The following is a 22,853-nucleotide window of genomic DNA, read 5'->3' as shown; positions in this document are numbered from 1 at the left end:
GTAATAAAAGAAGGTGAACTATGTAGTAATAGCAAGTGTCCATCTTCTCTGGCGTACATTGTTTCACATCACAGTTTATAAAAATGTCTTGTAGCAGAACAGGAGAACAGAAGAGCGCTATTGCTTACCTTATGAAGCTTCGGAGGTGTTGCAAAGAGGAATTGACAAAACTGCCAAAAGATAGGTGTGCTAACCTTGTGGCATCAGACTGAAAAATATTTAAAGTGGGGGTGACATCCCTATAAACATTCTAAAATAGATATTGTAATAAAAAAATACATATAACAGTATTCACTTCAATGTCTATACGAAAAAAAAGTGAGCGGAGAGCGCGTCTTCCATGCACAAAGTTGCGCAATTGAGTGTCCCTCGACATCCAAGTGGTCGCCATATTAGTCGCGTCATCTGTCCTTGATGTCAGCGTCACTTCCATCGTTGAAAACGCGCAGTGCCTGCTACTATGGAAGCCAAACAACAGAGATGTTCGGATTTTTCCACCGCCCCTTCTTGACACGGAAGCTCTTTTCGAAAAGGACAACACCACACAACCGAGTGAAGTTACCAGGGCAATATTACACTGTTTCGAGCCCTCAGGGCAATATTACACTATTGTTTCGAGCCATATTCAGATGATATGCCATCACGGCCAAACCGCATCCCGTCCGATCCACTTCCACGGCGAAGATGAGCCATCGCAGCTCATCGCAGCCGGCCGGTGTGGCTTATAACGGAGCCGAGCAGTGCTGCTTTGTGTTCACAGTTGAGCCGGCGCGCTTCATGCTCGCACGCGACTGAGTAATGCATTCTCGGCTGGGTTCTTCAGAGCCGCCCCCGTCGCAAAGCACGACGCACAGCCTTCGTGGAAGATGTGACCGCCGAATGCGGCCCCTCAGCCGGTGTGGCTGAGTTTCGGCATGCCATGTTATATAAGGAGGGGGTGGAGCCAAGCTATGTTGCAGGCTGAGTGAGACATTGTCGGCTGGGCGACGCGCACATCCACACATTTCATACGCGGATGTTTTGTTACGTTAGGAGAGAGACCGATTACGTGATCCGCCCCAAACTATTATTTTTTTAGTAGTTGTATGCGCACATCAACACATTTCATATGCGGATCTTTTGCTACGTTATGAAAGAGACCGTTTACGTGGTCTGCCCCAAACTATTTTTTTTAGTAGCTGTATACACACCTACCTGCTATTTGGAACCCACGAAGCTCTCGTCCTTTGCACCCGTGCAATCCATTTTTCACAACGAACAGGATCTCTGTCAAACTTATGAGGGGTAATTCCATTCTCCTGAGTGTTCAAGCAATGTCCAGCAATGCAATGAGCCGGCATTTCGGCTAACACGAAGGAACAACGAGCTACCTTCGCGGAGGTAAAACTAATGGAAACAAACGAGTCCACGAGGGGGCGCCACTGTCCTTTACGTCACTTCCTGCTTCTTCTCGACAACAAATTCCTGAGAGGATTTTCATGGCAGGAGTTACAAAAAGCTGTATACGTCAAAATCAGGTTTTGTGGTGAAAAAACACATGGGACCATATTGGCTGTGGGTTTTTCATTAATAATATACCAAAAACCATCCGTTTGACCACAGTTGAGCTTTAAACAAGATGAGAAAGGTAAATCCTTACATCTACAACAATGAAACATTAAATATGGGTGTTGCATGGGGCTTTAGTCCTACACCTTGTAAGGGAAGGACAGGACAAGGACAGAAAAACCATGCAGGACAAGGGTCGTGAGCCCGGCGGTACAACTGAAATTGAGTGGGATTGACTAAAAGTTGTTAGGGGCACGGCCAAACTTCTGCAGTACCATCTCTGACAGCTGTCACGCAGCTGCTTTAGATTGTACACTAATTAGACCAGGCATTTAAGTTAAGTTAAGAATCTGTTGCCGGAGAAAAAACAAGGGGACTCGGCCGGTCGATTACTCCATGCTGAAGCCGGTCCATGAGAACCGCAATTTCAGTATTATTTCGTTGGCTGTGACTTGGTCGTTGCTGGGGTGGAAGTGAAAATCCGCTGTGGCTTGGTCGCTGGCGAGGCGTGGGCGGCTGTCGACTGTGGTTTAGTTGGTGAGCAGCGGGAGGCACAAGCTGGCATCCTACTTGGGCGTCTCCTCTGGCTGCCATGTGGAGGTCCTAATAGATGGCTAAATGGGTCCTCCAGAAAGGATTGCAGGAAGATGACTTGGGCACACAGGACGAAGGCATTCAGGGGCTGGAAGCGTGGGTCGGCAAAACAAACTGACTCGGTCAGTCTCCAAGTCAGAATCAGGCAGCCGGTCAAATAAATTCAGGTCTTCCTCATAATCCGAGTCCAGCAAAATATGTGGTGGTGAGCGGGTTGTGGTCTGGGAATAATCATCACACCCGGGTGGCGCAGATGGACAACAAGACGGAGCCCACTCGGATAGGGGATGCTTGGTCCTCAGGCTGGGAGCCCCGGGAGGCAGACCGGTGGCGTGGCCGGCGACGCCGCGTTTTCCCTGCTGGATCCTGTTTTGGCCAGTTCCTTCTGTCATGAGCACGAGGCACGGGGCTGGACTAAAATGCAGGAATCCCAGGCAAAGGCATGGTGTTGAGGGTGGTTTTATTCCAGGCTAAGGTCATACACACATAAGCAGTCCAAAATAAGCAGAAGCACAAAAACACTAGGCTTTCGGCAAGGTACAAAAACATGAAGCAAGGTCTGATGACTATGAGGCAACACTTGACACGTGAACAAAAACGTAACAAGACTATGGAGGCACAGATTCACTGTGACATGTGAATGCTCAACACAAAACTTGCGAACTTATGCACAGAAGCGGAATATTCCAAAATGCAGTAATGCAAACACAACAAACTGGCCAATGCTGATGACACATTCACAACTTAAATGCCTGGTCTACTTTGTCTCCAATGTAAAGGAGCTGTGTGACAGCGAAGAGGTGGTACTGCCCAGGGCAGAGGTTTGGGCATGCCCCTCACAGGATGGACCGCCCAGGGCAGTGGTTTGGTTATGCCCCCGACAAAAAGTATTACAAAACTCTATAGGGTGAGAGTATAAGTGAGGGTATCCACAAGAAATTTGCATATTCATGAGTTATTTGTCGCAATGAGTCAATGGGCCCACATCAGTGAATCAGTCCCATGGGTGTGTACCTGTGGACACATGCAAGTGTATTGACAACATTTCACATGCACTAAGACTGATAGAAGTGTCTTGTAATCGCCGTGCCTCCACCACGGAGGCTTAGACCCCACCCAATCAATCGAAGGGCATATCGACCCCAGGAGTCCACCAGAGAGCAACTCTGTGGACAGGACATGTCCCATAACTAGGGACCCAGGGCGCGCCACTGGCTTCACCGAGGCACTTTGGCAATTACCCACCCAGGACAGGCCGCAGGGACCAAAAGCCCCCGCCTAACCCTCCCCACCAGCCCACGTCCCTCCGCCACTTAATCCTAACACCGACATAAATTCTATGGTATTTATGTAAATGTATGCAATTAAAATAGGCAGGGAGTAAGTCACATCTGTGCAAGTCTCAAGTTATAACCTTCAAATTTCAAGCAAGAGTCAAGTCACATTGGGAAAAAATATCAAGCAAGTCCAGTTGCCGCAAAATTTCAAGCAAGTTAAGTCATGTCATTACTTGGTTTAAGCAAGTCGCAAGTCAAGTCATACAGGCTTGTTACATACATCGGCATGGTAACTAACTGTAACACAACTCTAAAACAAGTATTCACACCTTATAAAAGTTGAATGTACAACAGATGAGATGATGATTGATTTAATTCATTGCACTGAAACTTCAAACTTATCTTTAACTCAACTGCATTTCAGACCAAATATGCTGTTTACTTTGTGATGACAGTCTTGTAGCTCCTACGGTTCCACAGAGAACACCATGAAACAAAAGCCACATGGATTTGGATAAACATTTTTTTTCACCTTTAATGTGACACATAACCTGTAACAACACATTTGGAAAAACTCAAATAGTTTTTGAGACAAGTAAAAATAAACAACAGAGATACTGTAATGTGGTTTCTCACATGTGCACATGCTCTCATACCTCGGGACATGGCAGTGTTCTAAATCAAACAATTTCACTTTGAAGCAGTGACTCTGGACAATTGACAATTGTCATTAAAGGAAATGTTTGGTAAAGCATTGTCCTCACAGTTGTGAGGACCCATGTTCAATCCTGGCCCCGCCTGTGTGGAGTTTGCATGTTCTCCCCGTCCGTGCATCCGTGGGTTTTCTCCAGACAATCCGGTTTCCTCCCACATCCCAAAAACATGCAACATTAATTGGACACTCTAAATTGCTCCTCGGTGTGATTCTGAGTCCGACTGTTGTTTGTTTCTATGTGCCCTACGATTACCTGGCAACTAGTTCAGGGTGTACCCCGCGCTTCTTGCCCGTTGACAACTGGGATAGGCTCCAGCACTCCCCGCGACCCTCGTGAGCATAAACGGCAAAGAAAATGGATAGATGGATGGATATATATATATATATTATATATATATATATATATATATATATATATATACATACATACATTTTCTGAGCCGCTTATCCTCACAAGGGTCGTGGGGAGTGCTGGAGCCTATCCTAGCTGTCAACGGACTGGAGGCGGGGTAAATCCTTAACTGGTTGCCAACCACTCGCAGGACACATGGAGATAGACAACAGCCACACTCACAATCACACCTAGTGGCAAAGTCTCCCATTAATGTTCCATGTTTTGGGGATGTGGGAAGAAACTGGAATGCCTGGAGAAAAACCACACAGACACAAGGAGAACATGGAAACTCCACACTAACCCTAACCCTGCCCGGTGACAGCTGGGATATGCTCCAGCACTCCCCACGATAAGCGGCTAAGAAAATTGATGGAAGGATATACATATGTGTGTATGTATGTATGTATATATCTATGTGTGTGTGTGTATATATAATAAGTATATTTGTGTGTGTGTAGTATCTTTTGGTTGCCAAAGTCAAGGTCACGTGACGCACCTTCACGGCGACCCACCTGAGAAGGAGGAAGGTGTGGGCTGCGCATGCGCAACGGCGCACACGTCGCTGCGTGTGTGTCATATTTATAAAGGCTGTCCTCCTCCGCCGGCTTGGGAGCATTCCTCGCTGCTGTTCTTTTTGAAAACTATCGAGGGCTCCCTGAACGTGGAGGGGCACCGTGCACGATGGGGGACGAGGTGAAGAGGAAGAAGGACAAAAACAAGGACGACAGGGTGACTTTGAAGAAGGAAATTGGACTTTTGAGCGCGTGCGCCATCATCATTGGTGAGTTTCTGAAACTATTTGTTGGTGTTCAAAACGCGACTCATGTAAAGTTCTAATAATTGTTCAGGGTGTTAAAGTTACGGCAGCCCAACGGCTGGGACTCGAATGAGTTCCCATCTGCTCCCTGGCCTCTTTTTAAGCAGGAGTGCGAGCCTTTTACGTAAATCTCGGCCAGCACTAGTGATGTGTAGTGGGATGCGGTTACTACTACACTTCATTTTTTCCTCCCTCTGACTGGGCGGAAAGTGTTGCATCAGTGCCTGCCGACGTGGCTGGATCATGCTAAACAGGAAAGACGTGTGGACTCCTACTGTTGAATCCGACGGGCTTTGCTTGTAGGTTATGTACAACCGATAGTGGATGCTTTAAGTGCAGGAAGTGGCTAGCTTCCTCGGGGTCGTGTTTCACTCCATTACTGTATGCGCCTATGCGTGCATGTGCGTTAGACTTGACTTTGGCACCCGTCGGTTATTTCGGTGAGCTTTTTAACTTTGTCGGATGTCTATATAAAGCAGTGTGTGCCGACACAACATATGCATAGGGACTTGCTATACACCCTATGTAAACATAGATGTCCGCATATGTAGATACATGTGGTGTATGCGCCAATGTATCGGCAGCGTAAACGCACAGCTGGAGCTCTATTTGGATTTGAACTTTATCCATATAGGGACTTCATGGAAATGCTGTCATCTAAACTACTGATCAAACATACAACTTTATGAAACATGTAGGAACATTTTTAAGTCGCATTTTAGCCTTCTTGTCTTATACAAGTGTAAAAATAAGTGAACACCACTCATTTTAAAGGCTATAACAATAAAACACTCAATCTGAACTTGAACTTTCAAACAAGTGTAGAAGTTAACTGCATTAACGGTAGCAGTATGATAAAAAAGATCATAGCTGTAATTGTCAAAGTAGGGGTAAAAATCACTACCTGAGCTAATATAATGCATGTAATATGTAATGCAGTATTTATGTTATTATTTTATTTAATTATATGTTTATCTACAGCACTTTGGTAAAGATTTTTTTATAAATAAAGTTGTTGTAATTGAGTACAACTTTTACATGTCATAAAAGTGTAATAATCGGTGAAGCACCGCAAATAGACACGTTTAAAAACAATGAAATGCTCGGTCCTACTTTTATCTGTCGTACAATTGTTATTTAAGTTGAACACCACTAATAGCAAAGCATAAAAACACAGACGTGCACTCACACACCCACTCATACACGCACATCACAACACACAACTCTCACACGACACACTCTGCACATGCTATAGTCACATAAAAAAACATTACAGAACGCACAGACTCACTCACAACACACACACAAACAAATATCATACCACACACACATACAGTATATCAGACAGCACATACAAGACATAATTCATACACACACAAAACACACTACTATGTGGGTAGTGCTCTGATCTGATGTGATGTAGCCAACCGTCAGCCTTTGCAGACAAAATAATTCTCCATAATACTGTATTTAGTGACAGGATTGGGGTACAGTCCGAGGGGGCTTGAGGGGTCCTCACCCATGCTGCCTTTACTGCCTCTTGCGGAAACTGACAACTGTAAATATATCGACCTTCCAGCGCGCTCACATGACTCCATTTCACGAGTTTCTTTTTAGCTGCAACGTTCGAGGGGTAGACTGTTAGGGAGGAGGGGCCGGGGCGTCATGTTATCCCGGCTGCAGGGAACTGGAACAATCTAGTGTCAATTTTCCTAACAGGGGAGGGAAGTTACACACAACCATTGACTCACAGGCTCATTCGATCAGCATTGGTTTAGTACTCTAGCAGCAAAGGAAGGCTATTTTTGATCAGGTGCTGAAAGGAAGTGATGCTTGTTTGTTGTTATAACCGGGATAGTATGGCGCATGAGGCATGTGCTCCTGTTAGACTTGCTAATCTCAGAGCAGTTTTGTTCATTCGATGATGGGTTTGTTCCTCAATAAAGGTACAAAAAAGTTATATAAATGTTACATACAAACTAACAGCACTTACTATTTACCCTAATCCTTGACCTCAACCCAGAAACCTAAACTCAAAACAAAACAAAAAAAATCCTTTAAAATGGACTTAATTGGAGCAAGTGAGTCAACTGCACATGATTAAAATGTGGTTTACTGATGTGATCTTCTCCTCCAAAATGATCAGTTTACCAAATTGTATCCATGTACATATTCATCCGTGCATACATTATCTGTGACGCTTATCCTCACAAGGGTCAGGGGGATGCTGGAGCCAATCCCAGCGATCATCGGTCACGAGGCGGGGTACACTCTGGACTGGTTGACAGTCAATTACAGAGCACATGGAGACAGACAACAGTGGCACTCACAATCACACCTCAGGGCAATTTCGAGCCTCCAATGAATGCATGTCTTTGAGATGCAGGAGGAAACCGGAGTGCGCGGAGAAAACCCACACACAGGCACAGGGCGAAATGCAAACTCTACATTGGCGGGGCTCGGATTTGAACCCCGGTCCTCAGAACTTTGAGGCCAATGCCCAAACAGGTTGCCCCACCGTGCCACCCCTGAAACCTAAGGACTAATCTTAAACCCTCTTTTCTTTTCACTGTAACTCTAGAATTAATACTCACTCACAATCATGTGGGATAGATTTAAAGTTAGCTCACTTTGAGTTTGTGATTCTGGTTCATGCAAATGAGTGACTGCTAATGCTGCCCCCCCCTTCGACTGCGAGGCCAACGCACAGCACAACCTTTGTTACTGTGAGAAGCTGGGTTGAACCTAGTCGTTGAAATAAGTGCAAACTGCAAATGTGAGGATGGAGAAAGACAGTAAAACTGTGGGAAGTATTTTCACTAGCAACATGTTAGCCTAGTGGTTAGCATGTTTACCACACAGAGAACTGGTTTTGGGTTTCAGTCTCAGCCCTTCTCTCTGGGTTTTGCATATTTTTGCCATGCTCGTGTTGGTATTCTCTGTACATTGTGGCTTCCTTCCACATTCCAACAACCTGGACACGTACACCTTCATGAGCACATCACATCATAAAAAACTCTTGCAGCAATCCACGAAACACAACTGCAGGTTCGCTACAATACATACAAAACATTCCCTTCTCCCGTAATTTCTCTAAATTAGAGTAAATACTATTATTGTGTACTGTGGCTGCGGATATATTACGTGAATGAAATCTCACTTTTTGACGTGCTGATTATTAATTCATTTAGGTCAACTTGACTATCCTCACCTTCGTGTTGACTCCCAGAAATCTGAAATTGCTAATCCTTATTGCAAAGCAATATTTTTTCATGCTTTGGTGTGAGCATAAAAACATTGAATAACCTAATGAGTTTTGAAATCAAATAATGAAGGACCCCCCCCACACACACACACACAAAAAAAAAAATCTCCAAATATGTGATTTTTTTAATGCTGAACTGCAAATGTTCTGTGTTCAATGCATTCTAAAAGGACTCTTGTATTTTAGTGAGGCATATCCCCAATTCAGTCACTGCTGGTGTCGTGGTACACCGGCCTGACATTGGTGTGGGCAGCATGGGTTCAGTTCTCACTCAGTGACGGTGTGAATGTGAGTGCGAATGGTTGTCTGTGTTTATATGTGCGCTGCAACTGACTGGTGACCAGTTTAGGGTGGAGTCCGCCATTCGCCTGATGTCAACTGGGATAGCTTGGATGGTGACATGTGTTGGAACCAATGTTTCACCTGAAGGAGTGTGAGAGCGGGGTTTGGTTCATTTTCAATTATGGTTTGGTCAATTCACGCATGCACGCACACATCGTGCGATGAGCGCCCCAGACTGGAGGTGGGCTCGCAGTATGAATCAGGCTTGTCCTTTTGAAGGAGGATGACTGGAGGTGTTGGGGGGCATTTTTATGACATAACAAGGACAACGGAGCTGTTACACAACATTTCACATGGCCCCCACAAGTGAACGTGACAGCCATGAATGCTTCTCTGCATCATTAGCGGACCCTCGGAGATGTTGTGTACACAATGCGGGGGTGGGGTCTTTTCTGTGTAATGATGAGGCTGCCATTGCATGCCTCTACAGTTGAAATGCTGTGAAGATTTCATAGCATTTAAAAAATTCACAATCTTTTTTTTTTTTTTCAGAATTTACTGATTACTTTTTTTTTCGAAGTCAGTTTTACATATTGCATTTTGTTTGCATTCTCGTCAGTTTTTTTTAAAATGTATGTTTCGTACCACAGTTCCTAATTTAACTTTGGAATCAAATAAAAAAAGATGAACGTGATGTGTATATGTTGTCACGTTCTGTGTTTAGCAGCCTTTCCTCTCCTTCCAAATTTTTGAAAATAGGATCCGGTTTTGGACATTTTAATTTCGGAGTGATGTTTTGTGACTTTAAACTTTGGCGCATTGTCTAAGATGTGATAGACATACATCCTTTTATAAGGAAACACAGGTGCAGTTTTCTGCAAATAGCAGCATGCAGTCACATGCATTTAGAAGGAATTCTGAATCAGTATTGTTCACATGGTGGTGCGAAGATAATTGGCTAGTACGTGCATGTCATGAATCCAATGATGATCTCATGTACACACTCGACTTGTGTGCAGATTGCACATTTCCACACTTTTATTAGAGAATGAGCCTCATTGTGAGCAGATAAATGATCAAAAATAGATCTGAGAAGCTTGTTTACAGAATTGGAAAAGACAGATTTCAAGTCCTGGCTTATACACACGCGACATTAACAAATGTGTTTATTGTGTTCATTGAAAAATATCTTGAGATGCAATGATTAATCAATTAATTAACAAAGGATTATCAAATTACTCACTATTAAGTTTTGTTAAACAATTTGCTATTTAGTGACCTTGTTAAACATAAAATTGTCCAAATCCTCTCATTGTCACCCTCTCCACAGAAAGTATTATTTAATGTGTTCATTCATTTATCTTCCATTACGCTTATCCTCACTAGGATCACGGGTTTCCTGGATGGAGCATGTCCCAGCTATTTTCGGGCGTGAGGAAGGGTACACTCTGGACTGGTTGCCAGCCAATCGCAGGGCAATATTAAAGGTTGTATTTGTATAATTTTACGTATTTTTCTACTTTTTCGATTTTCTTTTTGTTTAATCAAAATAAGAGAACTGTAAACATCTTCTTTTCCCTTTGAAAACTATTATCAACAGTTTTTCCTGACATGTTACTGATCAAAGTAGTAACTGATTTAGAATCCGTCTGTTTGTGCATTTTCATTTTGAAATTATGCCAGGATTTTGAAAAAAGTGGTGGATTTTTTTTTAATCTGATTCATCAAAAAAATTAACAACAGAGTGAGCAATAACTGAATAGTTGCAGTATTAAAACTGTGAGAAATAGTACATGACCCTCTCTCCAAGCTGCATTATACTGTACGCCTTAGGCATGATGACTGGTTGATGTTTCCATGGTGGCGTTTCCTCTGGAAATGCTGTAAACGTCAAGTACTGTGAAGGTGCCACCCAGGGGGCAACTAGATCAAATCGGACAATGACCTAAGAACAGGAAATAGAATTGGTGACATAGGGAATTGTCTGGTTACTCTCAGTATTGCGTGTTTGATGATGTGTCCATGTGCCACATACAAGCAATGTAGTGTGTGAAAATGGTGTTTTCTTCACAGGTCCCTTGTTGTTTTCCCTCAGACTTAGTCCTCTGCCACCACATGTTTAGTCCCATAGTTCCACCCCCTGTTGTCATAGGACTGAAAACAATTAACAAAAATTACAATTAATTGACTTTACATTATTCCCCATGTGGGTACAGATTGTGCCCTCTATGAGCGTCCTTACTGCCGTCACAATGGCGACATCCTCTAAACAAGTGCTAATTTGCTCATCCTGTCCACTTAACACTCGCTCTGTTTGCTGTGATATATCAGCATCATCCGCTCAACCTTTTTTACATTGTGGTCAATGAAAGGAGTGTGAGAAAGTGTCATTGGCATACAACTAGTGGAACGGGAAAATGTCTTGTTAGTAGGTGTAGCAAGTGCCGCTGATCCTGATTCCGAGGCCACAAGGAGGATGGCAGGGACGTGGGGAGCCAAAGAAGGAAATGTAATAAATCGAAGACCCCCATTGGTTGTGAATTGGAGGGAACTCCATTACTATGCTGAAAGCAAAACAAGCCCCATTGAGACCCAGGAACTCCCTCAACTGGCATCTTCAGCCCAATCTGGCCAATTGAGCAGTTACATTATCAACAGTCCTGTGTGTTGTTGTTTATTTTGCCCTAACGTGAATTATTTAAAATGTGTTGTTATTCATTTATCTCTTGGAATAATTGATTGATTTATTGTAAATATTTAAAATGAGATGAATGATTTCTTATCATTATTATTACAGTACGGTAAAGAGATTTACATTATTCTGTGATTCTGAATGTACAAATGTGATGTGAATTGATCGATTAGCACACACGCTGCTGTGGTTTAATTGTAACTTATATCCAATTGGCGGTTTGGTATTGAAAGGACTTGCATGCAATCAACCGCTTAGGTGTCAAATTTAAACCAGGCCACCTCCTTTTGACCTGCTATGCATAAAACAGTTGGAAAAAAATGATTTTGATGGTGGGGATGTTGACCATAAAATCATATAGTAATTCATACATAAATAATTTGTCCTAATCAAAGTATAAGTTAAAAAAATGCACAAGTAAAACATTTAAAGTTTATTAAAATGAGTAATTTGTTCATGAATTAATAATCATTTAATTACAATTCAATTATCAAGAATAGAATTATGAATGTTTGTATTTATTTTATGAAAGAATCAGGTAATTACACGAGTACAGTTGAATAAGTGATCAATTGTACAATGTCAAAATTAGATTCAATTACAGCAGACCCTCCTAATCACAGCAATAGAAATAGCGATACACCCACAAAATATACAAGAGCGAAAACCCGCAAATAATTGTCAATCTTTGTAATTGCCGTGGAGTTTGTTTTTCTTTACTTTTGTGTTTGTGTGTGTGTGTGGGGGGGGGGGGTTCTCCACAGTTTCCACTTAGCCCTCAGCCTCATCATGGATATAAATTGTCTTCTTTGAGGGTACAGGATATAGAGCACAGAGTATACAGGATATATATGTATTTATTTTCTACCATTTCCAAATGGGTAATAGAGGAGAGGCTTGTATACCCATTTTATTGTTTTCAGTTATGTCTTTCCTCTCCTCAGGCAACATCATCGGCTCGGGCATCTTCGTGTCCCCGAAAGGTGTCCTGGAGCATGCTGGCTCAGTGGGGTTGTCGCTCATTGTGTGGGTATGTGGAGGTGGGATCTGCGTCCTGGGTTCCATGTGCTACGCCGAGCTGGGCGTCACCATCCCAAAGTCGGGAGGAGACTACTCATATGTGACAGAAATCTTCGGCGGTCTCATCGGGTAAGAAAATCACATTCGATGATATCAGATCCTGTCAATCATTTCATATTGTATGTGCAATTTACAAGTAAGTCTCAAGTTCTTCCCTTCAAGTTTCAAGCAAATCCCTTTGCCAAGTTAGTGGAGAAAATAAATCATTTCAAGTCCTAACTTCATTTCATGTTGAGTCAAGTAATTATTTTGGTTGAGCAAAACAAAAGTAAGTCATACAATCTGGCTCAGTCACAACATACAGTAAGTATGCAAATGAGTCACTTTGTACTGTACTTTGTATCGGTACTTAATCCGCGTTACTTAGCTGAATACCAAAACATCATTTTTAATGGTCTGAAGTCAATCTCCGGTCTTGTCAATTCAACACATAATTGACATGAAGCTTGGTTCGTATTTGACCCAGGTATCGGTCAGCTAAACTTTAGTCTTTACCAACTTTACAGAAAATATTTTATGTCACATTTTGGTATTAAAAAAGCTAACCATCGTCAATTTTAAATATATAAAACAGCACACTCTCAAGACTAAAGCATAACCATCACAGATCCAATTTTATGGAATCTATTTTATATTTATATATTCGAATATATACATGGATCCAACCGTTTTCTGTTCGCATATCCTCACAAGGGTCACGGGAGTGCCGAAGCTAATCCCAGCTATCATCGGGCAAGAGGCCTGGACCTCAGAACTGTGAGGCCAACACTTTACAGCACAACCACCGTAGTGCTGTAAGCACAAATAAATCAAATTAATTATGTGAAACAGAGTGCATAAAAAGCATTTCTCAAGATATTGAAATCAGTGTGCTTTTGCATTAACAGCACGGCTAGAGGAAAGATGAGCGTTCAGGGTAGTCATGTCCAGCTGCATGGACATGGAGAATGGTGAATGTCTTTTATGTATCCTTTAGCGATTTTAATCTCTCTGCAACAGAATTTTGGCCAACATTAAGCAACTAAATAGTGTCGGCAATAAACACTGAGATAAAAATAACTAACACAGTCACAGGTGCTTCTTTTGAATAATACAACAATCACTCGTCCTATTCTTTTTTATCATTAGATTTTTGTTTTTGTCACGACCCATCGGAACGGGAGGAGGACCCAAATCCAAGGCTCGGAAGATGCAAGGTAGTTAGGGGAGAAACGTTTATCATTCCGTGGTCGGGGATCGGGCAGGCAGTCAGGTGCAGCAGCGGTAGTTGGGACGTCGGGCGACGAGAGCAGGTCAGCGGGCAGGCGGGAGTCGGCACACGGGAGATCCATCAAGGCAGGCAGAAGTCTCAAAAGAGTCAGGCTTACGGGGTTGGTCGGAGAACAGGCGAAGGTCGGTAGACACGGGTTGACGATCAGGGATATGAAAGTACTTGAACGGGGCATGAAGCTCAACGATCTGGCCCGGACCAGTCGTCACCGGGGTCATATAAATACACGGGATAATCAGCCCGCATGAGGCGCAGGTGTGCGCCTCCCAATCAGCGCAACCGCGAGCGACAGGATCATGACAGTTTTATCTTGTTTTTTTATTTAAATCCTTAGGTATTGTAGTTCAACATGTGGTATTGTTTTCTAGTAATTTTGTCTTAATGTTTAGTTTATTTTATTTCATCATAATATTTTTCAAATTATTTTTCAGTCCCTGTATTCACAACACCACAAAGAAATTATTTTGTAGTATATCTGTTTATTAAAGGGACATGGGGAAAAGAAAAAAAAACGTGTTTGTCATTGTAATAGGTTTTCTCATTGTCATCAATACAATGAGAAACTTAGTCATTAAAATGAGAAACTTTCTCATGAAAAACAAGCTTCTTTTGTTGCCCATGTCCTTTCAGGGGCTCTGTAGATTAGTATTAGCCATTATCTTTTAATATTTTTATATTTTTGTCATCATATGTTCGGTGGTTTATGTCTGATATGTTGGTCTTTTTGTGATATTTATATTATTTCTATTTGTTGCAATGTATTATTTTAAGAGTCACTGATGATGTAGTGGGACACTCTTCTGACTTTGGTGCAGGCAGCGTGGGTTCAGTTCTCACTCAGTGGTGTGTGTGTGTCTGTGTGTATATATATATATATATATATATATATATATATATATATATATATATATTATATATATATATATATAAAGGGAGAGAGAGAGAGAGAGAGAGAGAGAGAGAGAGAGAGAGAGATGTATGTATGTATAGGGTTATTAGCTGGGATAGGCCCCAGCACTACCGCGACCCTTGTGAAGTTAAGCGACTCGGAAAATGGGTAGATGTATTATTTTTTTGTTATGTTATTTCCATTTTTGCTCTCATAGTTGCTCCCTTCAGTAAAAATGACAATTAAAACACGAGTTAAAACAAGTTAGTGCTTTCTTGTTTGCTAAACTAAGGTCTGGCATGATATAACGGTGTTTTTGTTGGGTTGTTTGTTTATAAGACATGAGGGTGTTTCTAAGTGTAGCTTGTTCTGTGTGCCTCAGCTTCCTGTTGCTATGGAGCGCCGTGCTCATCATGTATCCAACCACGCTGGCCGTCATTGCGCTCACCTTCGCCAACTATGTGCTGCAGCCTGCCTTCCAGAACTGCCTGCCGCCCTACGCGGCCACCCGATTGCTGGCCACCATCTGCGTCTGTGAGTAGCTCACATTTGTACCATCAACCGCACTTTGATAAATCTCTAGCCTGGGGTGAAAGATCCACCAATCTATCCATTTTTTGAGCCACTTAATCTCACAAGCATTGCGGGAGTGCTGGATCCTATACCAGCAGTTTTCAATCGGGCAGGAGGCGGGGTATTGAACTTGTTGAGCGATGAAAGAATTTGCCCATTTCAGATTGTTTGTGTTACACTAACAATAATAGCGTTACAAATTTTTTACCATCTGTGGAAGTTCTCATTGCATGTTGGCTTCTGGCCTTCGGCGTGCTACAACAGCAAAAAAAAAAAAAAAAAAAAAAAGTGCTCAAACACATTTTGACTTGCTACTGTGCCAGCTTACATCCATCCATCCATTTTCTGAACCGCTTATCCTCACAAGGGCCACAGGAAATCTGGAGCCTATACTAGCTGACATCGGCCAGGAAGCAGGGTACACCCTGAACTGGTTGCCAGCCAATTGCAAGCCACCATGGAGACAGACAACAGTTGCACTTACAGTCATACCTCGGGGCAATTTAAAGTGTCCAATTAATGTTGCATATTTTTGGGATTTGGGAAGAAGCCACGCAGGTATGGGGAGAACATGCAAACTCCACGCAGGCAGGGCCGAGATTGAACCCTGGTCTACAGTTGCTCCACCATGTCGCCTGTTTTTTTTTTTTTTTTAATCAGTTATTTTTTCAATTGTCAGTTGAATCATTTTTCTTCCTTTATTTTTAACATTATTTTAACATTTTTTTATCAGGGATGTTTGCTGTTTTATATTTGTTTTATTTTTTATAGATTTTTTTCCCATTTTTGTACATACATATCTTGTATTTATCATTTATTGGTCATTTCAACTCATGATGCGCTGCAGTCCTTTTAAATGTTACATGTTTATAAAGAAACCCGATAAGTCAAGCTGTGGGCCGCTGATTTTTTCTAAGAATAAGTACCGTTTGGAGAGGCCCTCTTAACTTCTCCTTTTCTACCTCCAGCAAAAGTCTTCCTGCCCACTCTCAACAAAACGTTAGTATTCTGCTGCAGATTTACCTGCACTGTCCCTTTCCAGACGGCCTGGTGCCTCCCTCCTGTCAGTGGCAAGACAGACGCTTGGCAGGTTGGGTGTTCAAGGGGACAATCCAGCATTACTGCAGAGCAAAAAGAGGGAGGCAACAGGGGTGTTCTTCATTAGCCTGGTCTCACAGAAAAGCTGCAGCCAAACATTCACAGCGGAAGCAGTTTGAGTGGTAGGAGGAAATGTTTTGCCCCGTGATGGATGCTCTAGAACGCCCCCCTGTGAGAAAGAGTGCTTAAAGGGCTATAAAATCAGATTACACTCGTAGCATGTTGTTTAATAATCCCTGATCGTTGGAAGAAAATCCCTTCAAAATAGCAATACTTCAGGTACTGATAAATCTACACAAACGTGACTTTGAGCTCAGCTACCTCTCTCAGCTACGTATGTGTCGTTCAGAAATTTGAAGAAAGTTTGAAGAACATCTAGTTCAAGATCAATTTTTTAGATATGATGTCTGCTGCTTACTAAGGACTAAATAGTTTTTTTCATGGCTAATTCAGCATTAGCTCATGGTGTCATCTAAACTACGACTGGATGTGATTTCCCTGGGGAGATAGAGTGGCTTGCTTTTAATCATAACAAATTCAAGTTGAGCAGAGCAGTGCTTTTCAGTGGTAGCGGTGTCTTGACTTGATGATGAATATCATTCAACACATTCTTTTAACATACTAGGATGACTTGAAATCAGTTGTATTTCCAGTTAACTGTTGAATATGATGTGATAATAAATAGTGTTCTTGTGTTGCAGTGTTCCTGACATGGGTGAACTGCTCTAGTGTACGCTGGGCCACGAGGATCCAGGATGTATTCACGGTGGGGAAACTGCTAGCCTTGGGCCTCATCATCATTGTGGGACTGGTTCAAATCGGTCGAGGTAATGACACTAACGTGCTCATTTTTAAAGCCTCATTTTCACCAAGTTCTGTATGCTTTAGTTTAGTACCCGTTTTATTGATGGTGTGTCCGATTGACCCGAAATCTGTCACATTGTTCATTGTGACAGGAAAGAACCTATGATGTAAAATGTATAGGTAAATGACCATTTTGGTTCAAATATGATATTTTTCACAGATTATGTCAATTTCCTGGAATTGTACCTGAACCAACTCTTTCCAGGGTATTCAGGCAATCAGCACTAAATTTGAGTTTAGTGTACAGTGGATCCTCCTATACGCATGTGATAAGGATGGGGAATAATGAGAATTTGGGAATAATTTTGTTCAGGACACTGGACTGAAGTGGAGAACTTGGTGAAACCTTAGGTGAACTCAGTACACAGGAAGTCAGTTGAGGGTTGAGTGACAATTTGGGAGACCATGTTCTCACCTCGTGTCCAGGCTACTACGATGCTCTGGTGCCCAGTGTAGCCTTCGAGTTCAGTCAAGAACCGTCCGTGGGTCAGATTGCGCTGGCCTTTCTGCAGGCGTCTTTTGCTTACAGTGGGTGGAACTTCCTCAACTACGTCACCGAGGAGGTGGTAGACCCACGCAAGTATGATTTTTTTAATGCTTTAGACTTTAATTCCTGCTCACTAAACACAAAAACGGTGCATAAAAACAAACATATGAAGACAGAATGTGTGAAGAATGAAAGAATGTATTCATTCAAATAAAAGAAAATAAAAAATACAATTTGCACTTGGAAATATTTCTAAAAATAACTAATGAAAATCTAGCTTGCATCAAGAACCACCACTGATGTCTTAAAATTGTTGGATTCACACCAAATATATGTATAGAATTGTGGTATTTCTTATCACAAGATATGTTCACTCATACCCAGAAATAAAATTTCATTAACGAGTTATAGCAACGCCGCACGGTGGATCGGCTGGTAAAGCATTGGCCTCAGAGTTCTGAGGACCCAGAGTTCGATCCTGGCCCCACCTGTGTGGAGTTTGCGTGTTCTCCCTGTGCCTACATGGGTTTTCTCCGGGCACTCTGGTTTCCTCCTCCATCACAAAAACATGCAACATTAATTAGACACTCTAAATTGCCCCTAGGTGTGATTGTGAGGGTGACTTCTTTCCGTCTCTATGTGCCCGGCGATTGGCTGGCAACCAGTTCAGGGTGTACCTCGCCTCCTGCCCGTTGACACCTGGGGTAGGCTCCAGCACTCCCCGTGACCCTTGTGAAGATAAGTGTCAAAAGAAAATGGATGGATGGATGGAGTTATAGCTACTTAAAGAGATTTTTCCAGAAGAAAATGCTTGAAGTGCTCTTACACCAAAATCTTGCGAAAGAACAATCTTATTTTACCTTGATTGGAGATATTTTATTGAATCTTGGTTAGATGTTAGTTTTTGCAGCGAACCTACTGCTACGATCATTGCTACCTTCTTCCTTTCATTGAATTAGGAACCTACCCCGTGCCATTTACATCTCTATCCCCTTGGTGACACTGGTGTACACCATGACCAACATCGCCTACTTTTCCTCCATGACCCCTGAGGAGCTGCTGGCCTCCAATGCCGTGGCAGTGGTAAGCATTGTTACAGTGACAGTCACATGAGTTACTTCCGCACTAATTGGAAGCACAAGCATGCGAGTTTTCTGCACTCTATTATTCCGGTTTAATTGGCAAAGTACAGTTACTAATAACTCAACATCTTTTTAATGGTGAATCCTGAAAATTTGATGAACACGGTGCCAAAATTAGATGGCGTAAGCCAAACAAAAAAAATAGTTTCCCTTATCTGTCTCTGTCTACAATTCACAGGTCTGTGCCGGGCGTCTAAGCCACGCCTAATTAGATATTGTTGTGAAGCACCCCAAGCTATCGATCAAAATGGCGGACGCAGTGCGGCTGAAGCATGTTATGAGCGATTCATTAGAGCGAATTCCCAATAGCATTTCTGTTTCCTTTCTGCCCATGGTATCAGAAGTATCAACACAGAGTGTATAGAAAGGCCTGAATTACTTTCAACAGGGATATATTCATAATGTCAAGGTTTCCCAAACGGGAATGCCAGTTAAAGTTTCTGCAATGTGTTGGCCGTCCGTGCGAAAAAATCATCCACCTCATAAACTAATGTTGGAAATCGAATGCGATAAGATTTCTGATGCCTATTGTTCATGCAAAGCAGGGTAAGTTTGCATTTTTACGGTACAGAAACATGTTGATTCGAAATGATATCTACGTTCATAGTGGATAATTTATTTACATAATTTACGGCAGTATGCGTGTCCTCTAACGCTCTGAACATATGGACTGTACACGTAAATGTAGGCCCAAAATATCTGTATTCACATGGGGGGGGAGGATGTGTTTAATCATGGATAAGAACGCTTCAATATTATTGCCAAGGCTTGTCATACTGTTTCCTACACAGCTATTGCATTGTCCACAGGTAAATGCATAGGTTGTTGACAGCCTACAGGATAGAACTTGAAGTCAACATGTACATAAATGGTAACATTATATATTTTACTTATTTTATTTATATCTCTACTTAAAGAGTTCGTAAATCTCTGTAGCTATGGAACCAAATCATAAAATAATTTTTAGTTATTAAATCTTTGAAGAAATCTTTCCTTGATTATCATGTGATGTCTTTAAATATCAGACCTCGAGACGAAGCACAAAGTGAAGGAAAGCATTTTTGCTTTTGAAACTGAATTATCTTTAGTTATGGTGCATTATTATGAGAATTGTTATTAATCCCTTTAGTTGTAAATACTTTTTTACATATCTTGAAAAGCTATATAAAATGAATTTATTAATATTTTTATTCGTAATTGTAGTTTCAGGAGCATCGCACCCATGAGGGATGTGGGAGTCCCACAACCCCACAACTGACTCTTTGTTCACTGATTGTTTGGTCCACTGACTCGATTTAGTAGACTCACTAAACATGCCGTATACACAGATTATTCTGATTGGTTAGTCGTGGCAGACTCGGATGATTCTATTGTTTGCTTTGTGACTCAAGTTAGCTGACTCAACGAGAGCACAGCAGATTCACGTGATTCAGTTGTGTGTTCTACTGAGTTGAATTAGTGAAGATCAATCCTGATGCTCAAAGCTCTTTCCGTACCCTGTCTTAAAGTGGTGGAGTACTTAAAAAGGTGGTGCTAGAGATGCTCTATTCCATTGGTGTACCCTGCTGACCCGCTGAAAAAAAACAATGAAAAATATTCAAATGCATGATCAATTCCAAGAAAATTATGTCATATTTGGATTACCTTGATGTCATTTCGTCACAGGTCACACACTCGAAATCAAAACTGTTTCATGTTGCTATGGTGTCACATTGCAGACTTTTGGTGAAAAGCTGCTGGGCATGTTCTCTTGGGTGATGCCAATTTCCGTAGCTCTGTCCACCTTTGGAGGCATCAACGGATATCTTTTTACCTCCTCTAGGTAATACACACACACACACTCATACACAATAAAAATCTCACAGGACACCTCTACACAGTACATTATGTGTATGTGGCATATGGAAATATCACCAAAAATGAATATCCCACCAAAAAAATTTAAATGAGCAATTAAAGTGAGCCTGTCATGAAATGGATGATTTTTGGTATATTATTAATAAAAAACCCACAGCCAAAATGGTCCCATGTGTTTTTTCACCACAAAACATTCAGGGATGCTCCTTTGATCTATTCATGACACTCACCTCTTTCCGATTCACCAGTTCACCTGTGGAATGTTCCAATGAAGTTTATTGTGAGCATTCCTCAACATTCCTGGTCATTTGTTGCCCTTTCCTAGTTTTTCTGGGTTGCAGGTATCAAATTCAAATGAGAGATCTTTGGGAAAAAAAGGTTTTTTTTTCTCAGGTCTGAATGCATTTATCCTTCCAGGGCGGTGAACAAATGCTAGCTCTGAACCAAGACGAAAAACAGTGTTTGGCTTTGTCAGAGGTCTGTATGTGTAAGTAATTTCTGTGTGTAGGTTGTGTTTCTCAGGGGCCAGGGAGGGTCACCTACCTTACTTGCTGGCCATGATCCACCTGAAGAACTGCACCCCCATCCCTGCCCTGCTGGTCTGCGTGAGTCACTGCATTTTCTGCCACACTAAAGCACAGGACACAACATTTGGGCCCCCAAAATGCGAGTATGCAACATCTCCCCTGGTGTTTCACAGTGCTTCGCCACCATCGTCATCCTTTGCATCGGTGAGACGCACAACCTCATCAACTATGTGTCCTTTATCAATTATTTGTCGTACGGCGTCACCATTGCCGGTCTGCTCTACCTCCGCAAAAAGAAGCCAGATCTGGTGCGACCAATAAAGGTACTACGACCAACCAAAACTCACTCTCTACCTGCTCTTTTAGATTTCAGATGTATAGATTTTATCTATTTAAATAAAAAAATTACCATTGACGTCTTTTATTGCCCATTTGATTTGCCAATCGCGAGGCAAGGTCAGGCCCAGGAGTCCACTTGAGACACCTCCTACTACTAAGGGATTCGGGACAGTCTACCGGTGAGGCGCCTCAAAATACTGGCCACCCAGAGAAGGCCACCCCCAAACTTCCGATTGACAGTCTTTGGCCCTACCCCTCATATATAAGTGGCCCCAGATTGGTGTGGTGCATTAAAATCTAGAGTGGTCCATAAGGATGGAGAGGGCATGGCTGCTAGGCACTGCTGTCCTGCAGCCAACCCCCCTCAACCCACAACCCAATGCCCTCCAGTGATAGGTGTGTGTAATGCATTGAAACAAAAGGGAACTGAAATCCGGTATGTCACCCGCGCTCTCCCGACCACACCCCACCCCCCCAGGAAACCCTGAATGTGTGTGCCTGGATTTGAGTTGTGAAAAAAATATGTACAGTGAGTGGTTTTAATGTATGGTGAGTGATTAAGAGGCCTGGCTCCTACAAGTTGGGCCCCTATGGCGGGACAACCACAGGGAGTAAAGGCTGCCTCACTCATCTCCGTAGTACTGATCCCGGGATTCCCTGAAATATCCCTCTGGAAGACCTTTTCTAAAACCCCATGTATCGCATTCGAAAAAAGGACTCAGTGATGTACATGATCAAAATATATCAAATGGTTCACCTCCTGACTCCCACATTGTCACCACCACAGAGCACTTTGTCTCTTTTGAGGTGTAATAAAAAAAAGAGATTTTTTTTTCAACAAATTAATCTGAACTTGATGTTTTTTACTGTATCTGACACAATTTCTCCCACTCATGTCAGTGATGGGTTTCCTTCACATTCCCATTTTTATCTGACATACAATGTGTTCCCCTTTATTTATTGTAAATCTTTGTAAATACTCAAATTTAATTTCTGGATCCCTCTTCCCCAGTAGACATCCCTCAATATTCCAACCATTGAACTTCTTTTTTCTCTTTTCTTTCATTTAATTAATATAATGGCAAAGTTTAAGAAATCTATAAAAGTCATGTTAACCTGCCTGCCTTAAATATTATTCCTATC

General features: G+C 42.1%; 1 protein-coding gene and 1 long non-coding RNA gene across 4 annotated transcripts in view; one reads left to right on the top strand and one right to left on the bottom strand.

Moving 5' to 3' along the window:
• The first annotated feature begins 5,134 nt into the window (after positions 1-5,134).
• Positions 5,135-22,853, top strand: part of slc7a10a (solute carrier family 7 member 10a) — a 28,062-nt gene continuing 10,343 nt past the window's right edge. Inside the window, exons 1-10 of one of the 3 annotated variants that reach the window (XM_061814845.1) lie at positions 5,135-5,309; positions 12,529-12,733; positions 15,206-15,357; positions 17,196-17,321; positions 17,785-17,938; positions 18,805-18,928; positions 20,706-20,809; positions 21,353-21,449; positions 21,545-21,575; positions 21,668-21,694. In XM_061814845.1, coding sequence (XP_061670829.1) covers positions 5,210-5,309; positions 12,529-12,733; positions 15,206-15,357; positions 17,196-17,321; positions 17,785-17,938; positions 18,805-18,928; positions 20,706-20,809; positions 21,353-21,449; positions 21,545-21,575; positions 21,668-21,694 — 1,120 coding nt within the window. In that variant the 5' untranslated portion in view covers positions 5,135-5,209. Of the gene's footprint in view, positions 5,310-10,278; positions 10,380-12,528; positions 12,734-15,205; positions 15,358-17,195; positions 17,322-17,784; positions 17,939-18,804; positions 18,929-20,705; positions 20,810-21,352; positions 21,450-21,544; positions 21,695-22,853 lie in introns of all 3 variants that reach the window. The other 2 variants (XM_061814844.1, XM_061814843.1) reach the window with 2 other exon arrangements.
• On the bottom strand, positions 10,643-16,566 carry LOC133498249 (uncharacterized). The gene is made up of 3 exons (XR_009794250.1): positions 16,420-16,566; positions 10,928-11,046; positions 10,643-10,837 (listed from the first exon to the last, which is right to left on the bottom strand). It is a non-coding gene; the product is annotated as an uncharacterized LOC133498249 (long non-coding RNA).

The sequence above is a fragment of the Syngnathoides biaculeatus genome, chromosome 3 (assembly GCF_019802595.1).
Source record: "Syngnathoides biaculeatus isolate LvHL_M chromosome 3, ASM1980259v1, whole genome shotgun sequence".
Lineage (NCBI taxonomy): Eukaryota > Metazoa > Chordata > Actinopteri > Syngnathiformes > Syngnathidae > Syngnathoides > Syngnathoides biaculeatus.
This window is presented reverse-complemented; position numbering and strand designations above follow the sequence as displayed.